Raw genomic sequence first — 13,990 nt, forward strand, 5'->3', positions numbered from 1 at the left:
AGTAATGGTTTATTCAAGCGTGCTTAAGAGCTACTGCACAAGAAATTGAGAGCCGGGGCAGCATGAGGGCCAGCCACTGACAGAAATGCTTCAGAAAGATTCACATGATACATTAACCCTCCCTAGCAGCCATTCAATACCTCATGATGTATACTAGACCCTGTTTTTCCTGGTCCTCCAGCCTGTACACACACTTCTCTGTTGGATTGTAGGTAACAAGCACTATGCTCAGCAATGTACTAGTAGCTCAGCACTGCTGTCAATACCCTGATCCACATCAGATAGGATCCACTCCTTATTTTATTTTGGGATATGTTCAAAAGAAAGTGTTTCATTTCAGAACTTGAATTTTGGCAGTTCTCAATTTAAGTAGTTCTCAAGAAGGAACTTTAAATTCTCCCTTCCCATATCTCTGAGCTGAGGGTTAAACAAAAAACAGTCCAGGGTATTCTAAAATGCAGCCAAGCCACTTGCATCTTTTAAAACAGAGGCACAAAACACAAAGACTACAGGTCCCATCATTCAATGCTCCATCTTCATTTCAGCAGAGCCACAATAAAGGGGTCAGTGTTATGTGCTCCACTGTATACAAACTAGGTGAGAGTTCAGGTTTTGGCTAGTTTCCAAACCCATCAAGTTGGGCGAAGTTTGCATGTCCCTATTCTAACTCCTAAAGAAGTCTACTCAAAAGTGTATATCCCTTACTTGAGGTAGCTGTTGTTGAATAAAACTTTATTACACTAATATTGCAATCTTTCCAAATCAGGCTCAGAGTCAAAATGAACATTTTTGTGCTTAGCTTGATTTTAATAAGGTCCTCATCCTGTAACTGATTCTATAGATCCCTGTGCCTACAAGGAGCCCCTTGATTTCAAGGGTCTGATCTTGCAAAACCATACTTCCATGAATAGCTCTTACAAGGCTATTTGCTGGAACAGACACTTAGATTATTTATATTGTAACACTTGTGACGGCAATTCAATTGCACTGTATTTATACATACACAGAATATCCTATTATATGTGCATACACAAAATATAAGTCTGAATAGAATAACTTTTAGAAAAAGATTTATAAGTAGGCTATTCCTAATTAAAGTTTGATAGATTTACTGTATATGTCTATTCATTTTTAAATGTCTCTGGTAATAAAATACAACATGAATTTGTACCACTAGGAAATTAGTATTGTGGAACGTACTGTGCTTTACGTGTGATTTGGGGACTGCAATTTGATACGGACATAAAAATGTAGGAATTTTATACATTACTTATGGGGATCTAAAAAAAAAAAATACACATTAGCTGAACAAAGACTTTGGTCCAGATTCCGCAGTCTTTACTCAGGCAACTTTCCCATTCTTGTTAAGGAGAATTTTATCTAAGGACTACTGTATTGGGCTTTCAGGGTAATCAGGTATACACAAATGTGCTTCTGTGCTACAGAATATAGTGTTATCTCATATTCAGTTCAGTTTAAAAAAATTACCTGTACATCAAAATATGTCAGTTGGATTAAATTGACTATGTGCCAGAATTCAGACTTCTAATATGGATACAAGGGTTTCCCCCATTTGACTATACTAATCTAAGGACAGATGGAATGCTTTAGAACAGTATTCAACACTGCTGCATGTACACATGAACTGGTTTTGATTCTTACATGTAGTAGGGAGAACAGCACAGTGGAGCAAAGAATCATTAGGCACTATTGGTAGTTTTGTGACCGTGGAGTTTTGAGAGCAATTATACAAGAGAATAATCAACGAATGTGGAACACCAGTCCTGTACTGATGTGACACCCTGATACATTGTAGAAAGAGACATATTTTAATTGTATAACCCAGCTTCCCAAACATTTACTGACTTTACATTTGTTAGTGGAATGTATTGGTCAGATCATTAGGTTTCCTCCCTCCACTGTTCCCCATTTTGGACTTTTAGAACCATCCCACTGCACACCGACTAAGTATTGAATTGAGCTAACAAAAATCCTAGCAGGTGAATACTGTTTTCGAGTGAAGGAGGGATGCATTATGTCATTTTCCCATTTATATTATGTCAAAAACAGTCACCTCAGAGTACAGCTTTAAATTAAGAAGATTGCTCTGATATATTCAGGTGTATAGGTTCCCTTCTCCCCCAGTCCTCGGCACCTGTGATCCTGAACAGTCAATTTCCTTTCTCTATCTTAATTTTCCCCTTATACATCATATTCAAGATTTTATCTGGACAGGGGCTAGGTGGCTCAGTGGATAAACCTCTGCCTTTTCACCTCTGGGATCATGGTTCAAGTCAAATCCTGATGAAATGCGTTTGATCGTCCTAATCTAGTTCTTAGTGGACAGCATTCCCATTATCTTTAAAAGGGTCAGAGCCAAGGCCATTGGGAAGAGTGCATTGTGCTATATCTTGTCTGTTGATTAATACATTTTCAGTGATGCCAGTTCCTTAACTTCATGAGCACACATTCACACAAAAAAGCTTAATAAAAGTCCCTCGTGGATTAAACGTCTCTCTCTCTCACCCTCACAAATCCCTTTAGGTTTCCCTGGAAATATTTAAAAGATCAGCAATTGCTGATCATTTTGAAAAGATTAACACCTGCATTAAGAAAAAAAATCTCAAATTAATTAGCTCAATAATTACTTTAAATCCTTGTTTGACATATGGAGAACACAATCTTTATAATCAGAACCATTTTTATAAGACATTCTAGTTCTCTTCTCTTATGTATGTTAGTTAATCTAAAAAGATTTTGGATCAAAGGGATTAAGCCTCAAGAAAGATATCTTTTGTTGTACACAGGACAGTAGGCTAGACAGCTAGGTGAAGTACTTGTTATAGGAATTTATTCTCCATTCTCTGTTATTTGGGATCTGCTGGAAGAAGTGGGTATTTGACAGTCGATGTAAACAAAACAAAAACAACACAGCCATAGCCTTCATTTTGTCTTATCCCATCTAAAAGGTACAGTAAGATGAAATATATAAACATTTCCCTTTCATGGTGTCTGAAGACCAAAGGTTATTGGGCTTTTCCTGGACCTAGAGAAGGGAGTCAGCAGATCTGCTGCCACAGACTGCTGCGGGAAATATGTGAAAGCATTTGAAAAGTGGCAGGGCAGAGATAACGTTACGCTACCTGGCAATCCTAGAATCAGCTGGGGTCTGTTTTGGACCAAAACACAAATGCTAGGAAGAACAATTCCTTATGAATCATTCAACTGGCCTAGGATCACCAAACTGCATTGCACTCTGGTCCTATCCCTACCTGCCCCTAGCGTGCTCCTGATGTATCTGTGATGCAGGAAGTAGACAGTGTAAAGGCAGCCAAGGATTCCCCCAAGCTGCAGCAGTCTTCAGCTGTCTGCCTAAGGCAGCCTTAAATCTCCTTTATGCCTCTTGAGTAGTGCAAAGGTGACTTATCTCTAGGAAAGATTGAGTCCTAGGTCCCAAAAGAACAGAGTAGACAGAGGAAGAAGTACAGACAGTCTTTTCATGAGGATGCAGCAAGAAAGGAGGACAAATGTTATACCCATATAGTCACAATATAGTTTCTACAAGCAGTACACGAGATAGCTCAACGACATCACGAAAGCCAGCTCTGCTCCCATTGAAGTCAATGGCCAAACTATCCTCTAGCTGCAGTGGAAGCAGGATCAGCCTCAAAGCTGTTAGGATAATGAGTTGATTGAAAACCCCTACAGTACAGTAATGGTCAAATTCATGAGGACAAAATATGATTTTCCTGCTGATATAGTTCATGAATATAGTTTGTGAGATATATGAATGTATGAACCATTTTTCATTTTTGATAGTGGTTAAAGATTATAAAATATTTTTAATGATTTAATCATTCTCCTACAGTCATTAATAGTTTTTACATTCCTGCTATATATTTATTTAATTGGCTACTGAACTGGCAGCATTTAATTAATGGTGCCTTTGCACAAATCAATAACAATTATGATTATTTCTGGTTAAATAATTAATTATCCTTGAATTGTTTTTCTTTCTAATGTTTTTCAAGTTAACAGGAAATTCCTGAACATGAGCTGTCTTGTAGCAAATAATTAGTTATATCCTGAATTAGTTAGTACAAATTATTTTAAGTATTGAAAAATATATGGAAAAAGCGTGGATTTATTTAAAAAACTCTGAATTATGACATTCACCTGAAGATATGATATGATATTGTTTATGCCTATTGTTTATGCCTATCATTCTAAAACTGGCAAATCCAAATGTACAGCTAAGGTCTATGGCTGACTTTTCCACACGTAATAGTGCAAAGCCAGGAATGTTGGACCAGATTGTAGATCCTGCTCCAGTGGTGCAGAGGCCATGAAACTGGCTTAATGAGCCAGCTGAGGATTTCCCCCACACTGTGAGCCCTCTGCTATCTGGGTGTGTTGGGAGCATAACTAGAAAGGGAGAGTGGCCGGAACACCACAGAACTCTAATAATCCTCAGCTAGTGTCGTGTCCCCTGGAAAGCTCTTACTCGCTGGCACAAGTTAGAATAGCCCTGAGGCTTCTCAAACTTGTTCTTGGAGCTGAACTGGTCCCAGGCCAGCCTCTGGATCAGGAGGACATACAGGTATTGTACAGGAGAACTTGGCTGGATCTGAGGACCAATGTTTCTAAGCTCTTCTGTCTCAAAGATACTACTTTTAGATGCCCACTTAAACTCACTATATTTAGGAATTCATGTGACAATCAGAGCCAAGTTCAGCCTCGTGTGACTCATGCATTCCATCCTTCCCATTATTTTCTTTGTAACACTCACCACTGGAGCACGTGGGCACTGTAGCTCCATTGTAGTCAATGGAGTTATACCAGAGTTGAACTGGGTCCTTGAAGTATATTACAATACTAAGGTAAATCTCACTTAATGTTCTATGATAATTTTGCATTAGTTAGAGATTTGACATGAATTTTCTCTTTTCTATCTTACTGCATACCTTAGTAAAGTTGCTATCTGCACTGATCTTTTTTAAACAGAATGATATAGAAGGGTCTTCACTTACTCATTGTACATGCCATTTTGTGGAGGAAACAGGGACAGTTGCTGAAGTTTGGAAAATATTAGACCTGAGATATTTCAGACTGGAAAAGACAGTATTTCTGCTGAACTGATAATCTGTATCTGTTTTAGATTTTTCATAAACATGATAACCATTTCTCCATCTATCTTAAGAATTCTTGTTGATTAAAGTGTAAAAAAGACGGAATAACTGTGTATGGACAATGATAAAGTAGGCTGTTTATAATAAATATTTGTCATGTCTTGTCACAACTGCACAAATTCCACTGTTACTGAAGAGACACCACACTGATAAAAAAGAGCTCAGAAAATCAATGGATCTTGAGCTAAAGCAGTTGCTAAACACACAGAAAACATCTTTATCCAACAGCCATAGTGCTGTGAAAATTCCCAAGCCTTGCATCGGTATAGCTAAGGAAAATTTAATCTTCCCAAATACTCATCAGGGCACTCCATCCTGCAGACCTGACAGCCCCACTTATAATTAATTATACAATTTCGATGGGAATATCGACTAAACAAAGCTATAAATCATAGAAAAAGTCAATAGGCATGGACACATTCAATCATGTCCCGACCAATGATTACTACTCTTAAAATACAATAATTATTTTCAGGAGCCAGCTTGAATTAAATTTCTGTCAGGCTGGTACAAGACCGCTGGTTGATGAAGGATGCGATGGATTTTTTTGGTTGAATTCGGCATAGGAACATTTATCCTTTTAGATAGGTAGTTTGTTTTTAGTGATCACGGTGCTGCGTGTTTAACTAGACCATGAAGATTAGATTATCTCCAATGGCTCATTATATCGTTTATCTTTTTCCTTCCATGCTTGATCTGGAAGATTTCCTGCTTCTCGGTGCATGAACGAAATGGCAGCTGATTTTGAAATGTAATATGTTAAAGTATGATGTCTGCATATGAGTTTGCATACAAGTATGTGTGTATGGGCATGTGGTTCACGTATGTGAAATTGTCAAAACCGTCATCTGAAATGCCACTGGTATATTATGAATTTCAATAAAGAGGAGTAACTTTTTTCAGCAGATAAAGCTGTACTGAAAGAAAAATAAAATTATAAACTTTCAAGGTGATATTAAAAAATTAAGAGAAATAAAACAGATAAATTGTAGAGGGACAAGTTTTCATTTCTCTTGTGTATCTATCAAATGGAATTGGAAATGGGACAGTCAATTTTTGGTGAGACAATATAAAGAAAGGCTGTGTCAAAGCACAGATTGGAACAAATGTTTCAAAATGAGAAAAATATTGGTGTGTGAAGATAGCCAATATCAATTTTCCATCCATAGTAATATATTTAGACCAAAAAAAGGGTAACTTACCCATGGTTTTTTGAGCCATTTGTCCAAGTGGGTCTCACTTCCAATCTCATATGCACACCGTAAATGTAGATATGTAAAAAAACTACTTATTTTTAAAATGTTCCATAGCCACAAACTTACCGCAGTGCCATTGTTGTCTCTAAAAACATCTTGATTAAAATAGTCAAAGAGCTTCTTTTCTAACTGTAACATAACCTGAGAAAGTAAAGCAGAAAAAAAAAGATCAGGGAAGAACTTCTGGCCCAAGTGGTCATATGAGTTGGGCAGTCAGTCAGTCATTCTCAACTCTATAACTTCAGCCCTTTAAAAAAAATCAAGTAAATTTCTAGATCTCTAAATCTCTCTCCTTATCAGTCAGCCCATTTGGTTCACTGGCAAACAGCTAACAAGATTAGATAAACTGTTCTAAAGCGTGTGGACATCTATATTCTCCCCCTAAATGATGATGCATAAGTCTAATTTTTGCAGGGCTACGTAAAGTGCCTCTCAGAAAAGAATACACTCTTCCAAAAACTCACTTTCATCACAAATCATACAATAATTCACACCTAAGAGCCCAATCTTGCAAGATGATGCTCATCACCCTAAAGGATCAGGTGCTAAGTTATCTTAGCCTACATTTTGTAACTAAATTTTTGGAGCTAAATTCATCCCTGATAAGTCACTTCCAGAAATTACAGTCAGAGATAAATTTTGCCTTTGATGTTTGCAAAGCTGAAAAGGAGATGTTCAACAATCTTCTCTGATATGTCTGTATTCGGTTACATACCTTTCGGTCATTATCAGATTCACGGAATATTAGCTTGACTACTTCATTGGTGTCAGCTGCCCGGATAGTCTGCATTGTAGCCTTTGTACAAAGGGTCTAATAAAAAAGAAAGCAAGAGAGAGATGATTTTATCAGAAAGATGAACCCCCATTTTGTAGCCTTTGCAATCAATAAACATTAAGGCCTTGATCCAATGCTCAGTGAAAAGTGTGTTTTTGCTGAAGGTCAATTTTAAATACAAAACACTATTAATTTAATGTATTTCCATTCACTAAAAATCTAACTAATGAGCTACATTAATGTTCTGACACAAACTGACAAAACCAAGAAAATTCTTTCTTAAAGCAAATATTAACTTCTTAACTCACTGTACTGTATATTTTTACTTTAAAAGGTTTGACCGTATTACGTGATCCCGCCTCACACATTACTTGTGACCATCCTCAACAGACATTCCTGCTAGTCCAGCAGTCCCCAAACTTTGTTTCTTCACATACCACTTCCTTAAAAAATTGTAAAGTGAACTGATGGAACTTCAAGCTCAAGTACCACCAGTAATACATGTAGCAATTTAGGAACCCCGACAATCGATTGTAAAAGTTTCATGCTCAAATGTGGTTTCAATCTATAAACATAAACAAAACTTTTATAACTTTGCAATTGGCTGCAGGGGCTAAGTCTGCTGGGGAAACAAATCCTCTTGTATGTCCAACCTTCTCAACAAGCGACGGCACTGTACTCCTAAATATTTTGCGGGTCTCAGGGCTTCAGGATAAAATATATTGTAATTAAACACTTATCTAGGTTCAAAAGTATGAATTACAGACAGAGTGTCAGGTTTGTCTTTGATTTCTCTTCCATTTGTCTGGTTATAGACTAGCTTTAATGTTATAGAATATTTTGTATTAATTAGCTTTAGGATGCCTATTGTGAAAGGGACTTCTCTGTTGCGTTCAATTACAGATGGAAATCTGGAGGATTCAGCAAAACACTTAAACATATGCTTAAATTTAAGCATATGCTTAAGCCCTATTGAAGTTAAGCAAATGGGCAAGTGCTTTGATAAACTAGACAGACTGCTGAATTTGGGCCCAGATATGATGCAGGTTTAGAAGAGCTGACGGGAAATGTCTTCTTGCATAGAGATTTATTTTGTTAGTGTTTCCTAAGTGAATAGTGCACAAGACAGGAATTAAAGAAAGAACAAAGAAGGTGGGGATTTACTTGCAGTGCATTTTTATTCTTTTTCATGCTGGCCAGAAAACTTGTTTTGGTTTTGCATAATATTTAATAATAAAATAAATATTTTATGCTTCTATAGTTACTAAGGCTCCTATATCTGCAGCTCTAAAAGCATTTTACAATCCTTAGTGAATGTATTCTCATAATACCCCTGTGAGTTACAAATGTATCATCATCCCATTTTACAGATGGGGAAACTGAAGCTAAGACCAAATTCAGATGTGGCATAACATCTGTTTAAGCCATATAGGAATCTGATATAAACAGGATTTCACCAATATCAGAACAGAATTTGCCTCTTATTATCTTGGCCAAAGTCCCCTGGAAAGTCTCTAGCAGAGTCTGAAATAGAATCCAATATATCTTTAGCCACAAAACCATCCATTCCATTTATTGTTTTACTTTTTGCTTCTTTCTTTCCTGAAAAAATACAAGTGTTGGACTTATTTTAGAAATGCACTGTGTATCAGAAAGACTGTAATGGGATTTTTAGCATATTTGCAAAAACACTTATTCATTTATTTTTAAGAAGATGATGAACATCTGCAGCGACTGCTCTTCTCAACAAATGTACTTCCTAACAAAATTAACCGAACACATACTTGAATACTCAAAGATTTATTTATTTATTTTACTCTTTATATAGCACTTAGCACAACAAGGCCATGATCTTTGACTAGAGCCCTTACGTGCTACCATAATACTGATAAACAACAACAACAACAAGCCATAAAATTTCATTTTTAAAGGATGATGACTTCTGAGTGTATCACAAGAAAAATACAACACAAACAAATCTGATCTTTCTCTTCAGGCCTATGAACTTAAACATTGCTAATTGATTTCCTCTTCTCATTTAGCTAAAAATATTTCCTCCTCAACTTCTTCCTCTGGATATTAATTTTTCACCCTTCATAAATATTACTATACTAAATTATAAATCCCTGGCAAGAGGGACTCATAATGCAAATTCTGGCACAATCATTATCTAGAGCAGTACAAACACTGCTGCTGGAATGCTTGAAAAACACAAATCTCACTAGAGGAAAAAAATCTGTGCTTATAGTAACACAAAACACCCTTCGAAAATGCTGTTTGTGTTCACAATTTTTCAGACCATTTTTGTTCAGTGGATCAGGCTTCTGAGAACACAGGGAAAAAGTTATAACTAAACCGGTAAAGGTCATGATGAGAGGATGGTGAAAGAGTGGCATGCCAAATCCTTCGGGGAGCTGCAGTTTTGATTTCATTAAATTTTTTAACATAGACCTAATCACTTTTTCCACACATCACCACAATTTACCTTAGATCCCATTTTGTCTCTTTTGACAAGTAATTAACATTTTGCCATCTGTGTCTGTATGCAGTTACCAATGAGGTAATCCAACAGTGAGCCATTCCCAAAGTGCACTCCCTCTGATACCAGCCATTGAAATTCAAAGCACAGATTAGCTAATCGGGTCAAGCCCAAAAAAATAGCCCTTTGGACTCATGTGTCACAAATCAGTCTGGTCGCCTTTAAACAGCGCACCAGATTAGAACAAGCACCCGAACAAACCAAAGCGGAAAACCTGCCGCTCTCTAAAGCTGGTTTCTAAAGCCCTAACAAATCGCTCCATCTTTCACTCATTTAAACTTTCCAAATGAGGGTCAATATGGTCCCCTAGCATCCAAATGCTAATGCGCTTAAGTGCGCTTAAGCAGCTTTCCGGAGTGAATGGGCCAAAGAAGGGCTCAAAAAGACAAGGCAGAGTTACTGTCACTGTCAAAAAGTCATTGTAGCCACCCCCAAAGTGGTTGCAATTCAAGAAATTCATGATTTCTGTCTCTTAAAGGCATCTGCTTGAGAACATTTTTTTCTGAGCTGCTTTATCTCACAACTTCAGGCTGCTCTAAAAGAATAAAAATCTGATCGACTCTTGAGAACCAATAAAGAGAAAGGACCCACATACCTTATTGCTTTCAAATTTCACACACACAAAAAGTTACCTTATTCGCAAACAAAAAGTGATTGGGCAAAGGTTCATTTCTTATACAAGCTGGAGCATTCCTTTTTCCCTCTCCTTTCAATTTCTACAAAGTCGTAGTCACCCAAGCAGAAAACTTTCAGGAATATGTGCCTTTTTAGCCAAGTCTACTTATGAAGGGATTTTTTGTTGTGGTTAAAAAAAATCAAAATGCTATGAAAACATGCTGTTCTTTTCAATGTTCTAAGGTTTTTTAAAGGTATCTTTTTAGACGATGGGAAACCAGATCGCAAAAAGCCTCTATCAAGTTTTCTTCTTTTTCTTCCTTAATTTCAGGCACTTGTTCTTCTTTTGCAAGTTAAATATTGCTACAGTGCTTGCAGGAGAGTTGCCACTCAGTCTTCATCCTTTAGCTAGGATACAGACTGACCTTATTCCAATTTTACTTGGATTATCCACACAGGTAGACTCCTCTAGGTTCTTCAAAGTAAATTATATAAAAAATACTTGTGACATTCATCTATACAGAGTTGTAAAACACAGCTATAAAACTTTTCTGATGTAATCAATTTACTCAGAACTTATTGTATTTTACTATTGTGCAAAGTTATAAACTTACTTGTGTATGCCAATGCTCTGCAGTCTTCAGGATAAGACTTTTCATTTGCAGAATAAATGCAACCTTTAACATTCTTCTGCTTAACTTTATAATGCAATGCATTAAAATATTTTACATTATTCTGCAGTGCCAAATAAAACTATTCTGTCAGCAACAGAGACACATATGCATATTGAAACATGGCAACCCTTCACTGAACATACAGAAAATACCATAAACCAGTAAGTATATCGTAGCATTTTTTCCTTATTAGTGTAAGCCTCTGCTGAAAACTGCAATATTGTTTTCTCATTTATTTTACAAATCTATTGTCTGGTCACCTTCTAGAGTTCTATGTCAAACTCTGATATGTGATTTGTGTCTTTTATTGCATGCCTGTACTTACTTAAATCAAAAAGATTTTGAAAAAATGCGTGTGTCCAACACATATGGATTCAACCTTCCCTATTATCTCTGCCTAAGAATCTAAATATGTGTATTACTTTTCCCATGTGATTTAAATAATCTTCTTAGGCAACTTTGTTTTATTACTTATTAATTCTTCTAAAATAAAATAATTGGAACATTTCCAGTGTCTCGTTATCACGAAAAAGTTCCAGCAACAACTGCAACTATAATTCACAATAAGTCTCAGTAATTTCCAAGGAACCTTCATGGGTTTAGCAAAAGTGTTTCTTTTTAGAAGTAGCAAGGCACAGAAGAGAAAAAGGGCTAAGACACTGAACCAAATAACATACCAGTAACTAAATAATCTTTTAAGATGCTAAATTTTATTTCGGTTAAATCTCTTGTAGATTTTGACAGGATGTAAGAGAGAGATACATAGCTCATCTCAATTAGGAAACAAATACTTTTAGCCACTTTTCCTGAAACAGTTCTTGAAAAAAAATCTGCCTGACACTTATTGAATTAGGACAACCGAATGCTTTTTTATTATCATAGGAGGCAAATTGTATTTGAAACAATTTGAGAGCTAGAGGACTTGCTACTTCAGGAGTACAGAAACATCTGTCTTGTTCAGGCTGTTTCTGATCTCTGAAGGTCTGATTCTGATCTCACTTATATTGGTGTACATCAAGAGTAACTTCACTGAACTCAGTGGAGTAAAAGAGATCAGATTCAAACGCTGAGTGTTTATTGGAGAAAGCCAGAGTCTGATCTAGCTTTTTCTATTAGTCAGTGATACACAATTAAGACTTTTGGATAGGCACTTATGTTTAATCAACATTTTAGCATTTTTATTTTTGTACACATACCATTCTAAAGAAATTTAGCGTTAACCTTTCACTGTGGTACATAGATATTCAGCCACATAACTTTTCTGAACATTTATGGAAGTTGCAGCACTAAATGCCCAGTGCAAGGCAATGAAAATACACCCTAAAGAATATACACCTACTTTCAGCTGGACAAAGTGTCCTTGATTCAGGCTAATCTCAACCAGTGTGGGAGACTGAGGGGTCGGGGGAAAATAGAAACACCATGAACCTTTCAGAGATATGATTAGGTCTAAAATAATCACAAGGAAAAAATAAATCAAATTTTCTAGATTCCAAGGGCCAAAATTCAGCAGTGACATAAATGATGGCCTACTCTGACAGAAAATAAATATGTATGGGCATGCCACAAAGTAGGTTTAACTTGTCCAGTTTGGGCATTCAGTAAGCATGCAAAATTACTATCAGACTAATTTTATAATCTATGAGGACCATATTCAGCCCTAGCATAAGCAGGTGCAGCAGCATCCACAGAAGACTTTGGCCACAGAAGTGTTGGGGATGGTGTGGAGTAAGCTAAAGCAAAGGCTTGCTTTATTTTACACCGTCCTGTTAGTTGCTTTTCCTGTTACATCACCTTCTGTCCCCTCAGTAGGTAAGGTATTCCTGGTTTGTACATTTTCTGATGCCAAACCAGTGCAAATAACACTGTGCTGCCACTTACACCAATTTTATGACCGATTTACCTCACGGTGCAACTTACAGGACCTTTGATGTCACCACTGAAGTCCTGGCCTACAGACTTCCATGGAATGTGTCGTAGTGTCTCATAGGGCCTGCTAGTGTATCTGAAGCTTTTAAAGGTTTATTTCAATTTTAAAGTATCTCTCTGAGCAGCGCCAGTGATGGTAGCTTTTATGCTAAAAATACCCCTTTAAATCTAAATTTAAACTTTGATAATCTCAAACATGTCTACTGAGGAGACTTGCTTGGTGCCAGACTAGCAGGATTCCTCTCCATTTCTTTCTGTGGATCTCATCGAGGCCCAGTTGAGATGACTGGGCTGCATGCTGGGATATGGACTTGCCCCTTACTCCAGTACAACTCTTCATATCACACACTGTTTCAAACCTATTTGAACATTCTCTTCTCAAGAACCTTTTAGATCACTGTTAATAGTACATCACTAAATATGTTCTTGGTTCTTTCCAGACAAATAGGAAGATGAGGTCTTTTCCCCAAGGAACCTGCAACAAACACACTACAGCAGGCCTGGCCACCGCTTCCCGTAGCTCCCACTGGCTGGTAACGGTGAACCGTGGCCGCTGGGAGCTGCAGGTGGCCATGCAAATGGAAACAAATGGTCTGGCGGTCCGCCAGCAGATTAACCCGACGGGCCGCGTGTGGCCCACGGCCCAAGGGTTGCCCACCACTGCACTACTGCATGGACAAGGAAGGTGTGGGGAAGGCAGGCAACATGAAAGCAAAGTAATTAACACCTGTCTTGATACTTCTAAGGATTTCTGTTTTGTTCATTACATTTTAAGTGTACATTGTGATGTGAGTTGAGTGACATGATAATGAGAGGAGGTGTGAGGACAGGACTGGAGAGTTATTGCTAGAAGACACATCATATGTGCACAGTACCCATTCGTGGCATTGCCAAATAGTGTTAAAGACAGCTTTGATATGTGAACTCCTACAACTTAAAGAAAAAGTTAAATGAACTAAACTTACAGATTCAGTACGAGAGAGCATTTAGAAGAAAGCCCTTAAACTTAACCA

The 13,990-nt window shown here is 37.2% G+C and overlaps 1 protein-coding gene across 3 annotated transcripts in view; it reads right to left on the minus strand.

Annotated features, from left to right (window-relative positions):
- The window catches only part of INPP5A (inositol polyphosphate-5-phosphatase A), a 419,434-nt gene that overhangs the window by 59,180 nt on the left and 346,264 nt on the right, over window positions 1-13,990 (minus strand). For all 3 annotated transcript variants that reach the window (XM_074959113.1, XM_074959111.1, XM_074959112.1), the window contains exons 10-11: window positions 7,161-7,256; window positions 6,512-6,586 (exon numbers count right to left, since the gene is read on the minus strand). In XM_074959113.1, coding sequence (XP_074815214.1) covers window positions 6,512-6,586; window positions 7,161-7,256 — 171 coding nt within the window. The remainder of the gene's footprint in view (window positions 1-6,511; window positions 6,587-7,160; window positions 7,257-13,990) is intronic.

This window comes from Natator depressus, chromosome 7 (genome assembly GCF_965152275.1).
Source record: "Natator depressus isolate rNatDep1 chromosome 7, rNatDep2.hap1, whole genome shotgun sequence".
Lineage (NCBI taxonomy): Eukaryota > Metazoa > Chordata > Testudines > Cheloniidae > Natator > Natator depressus.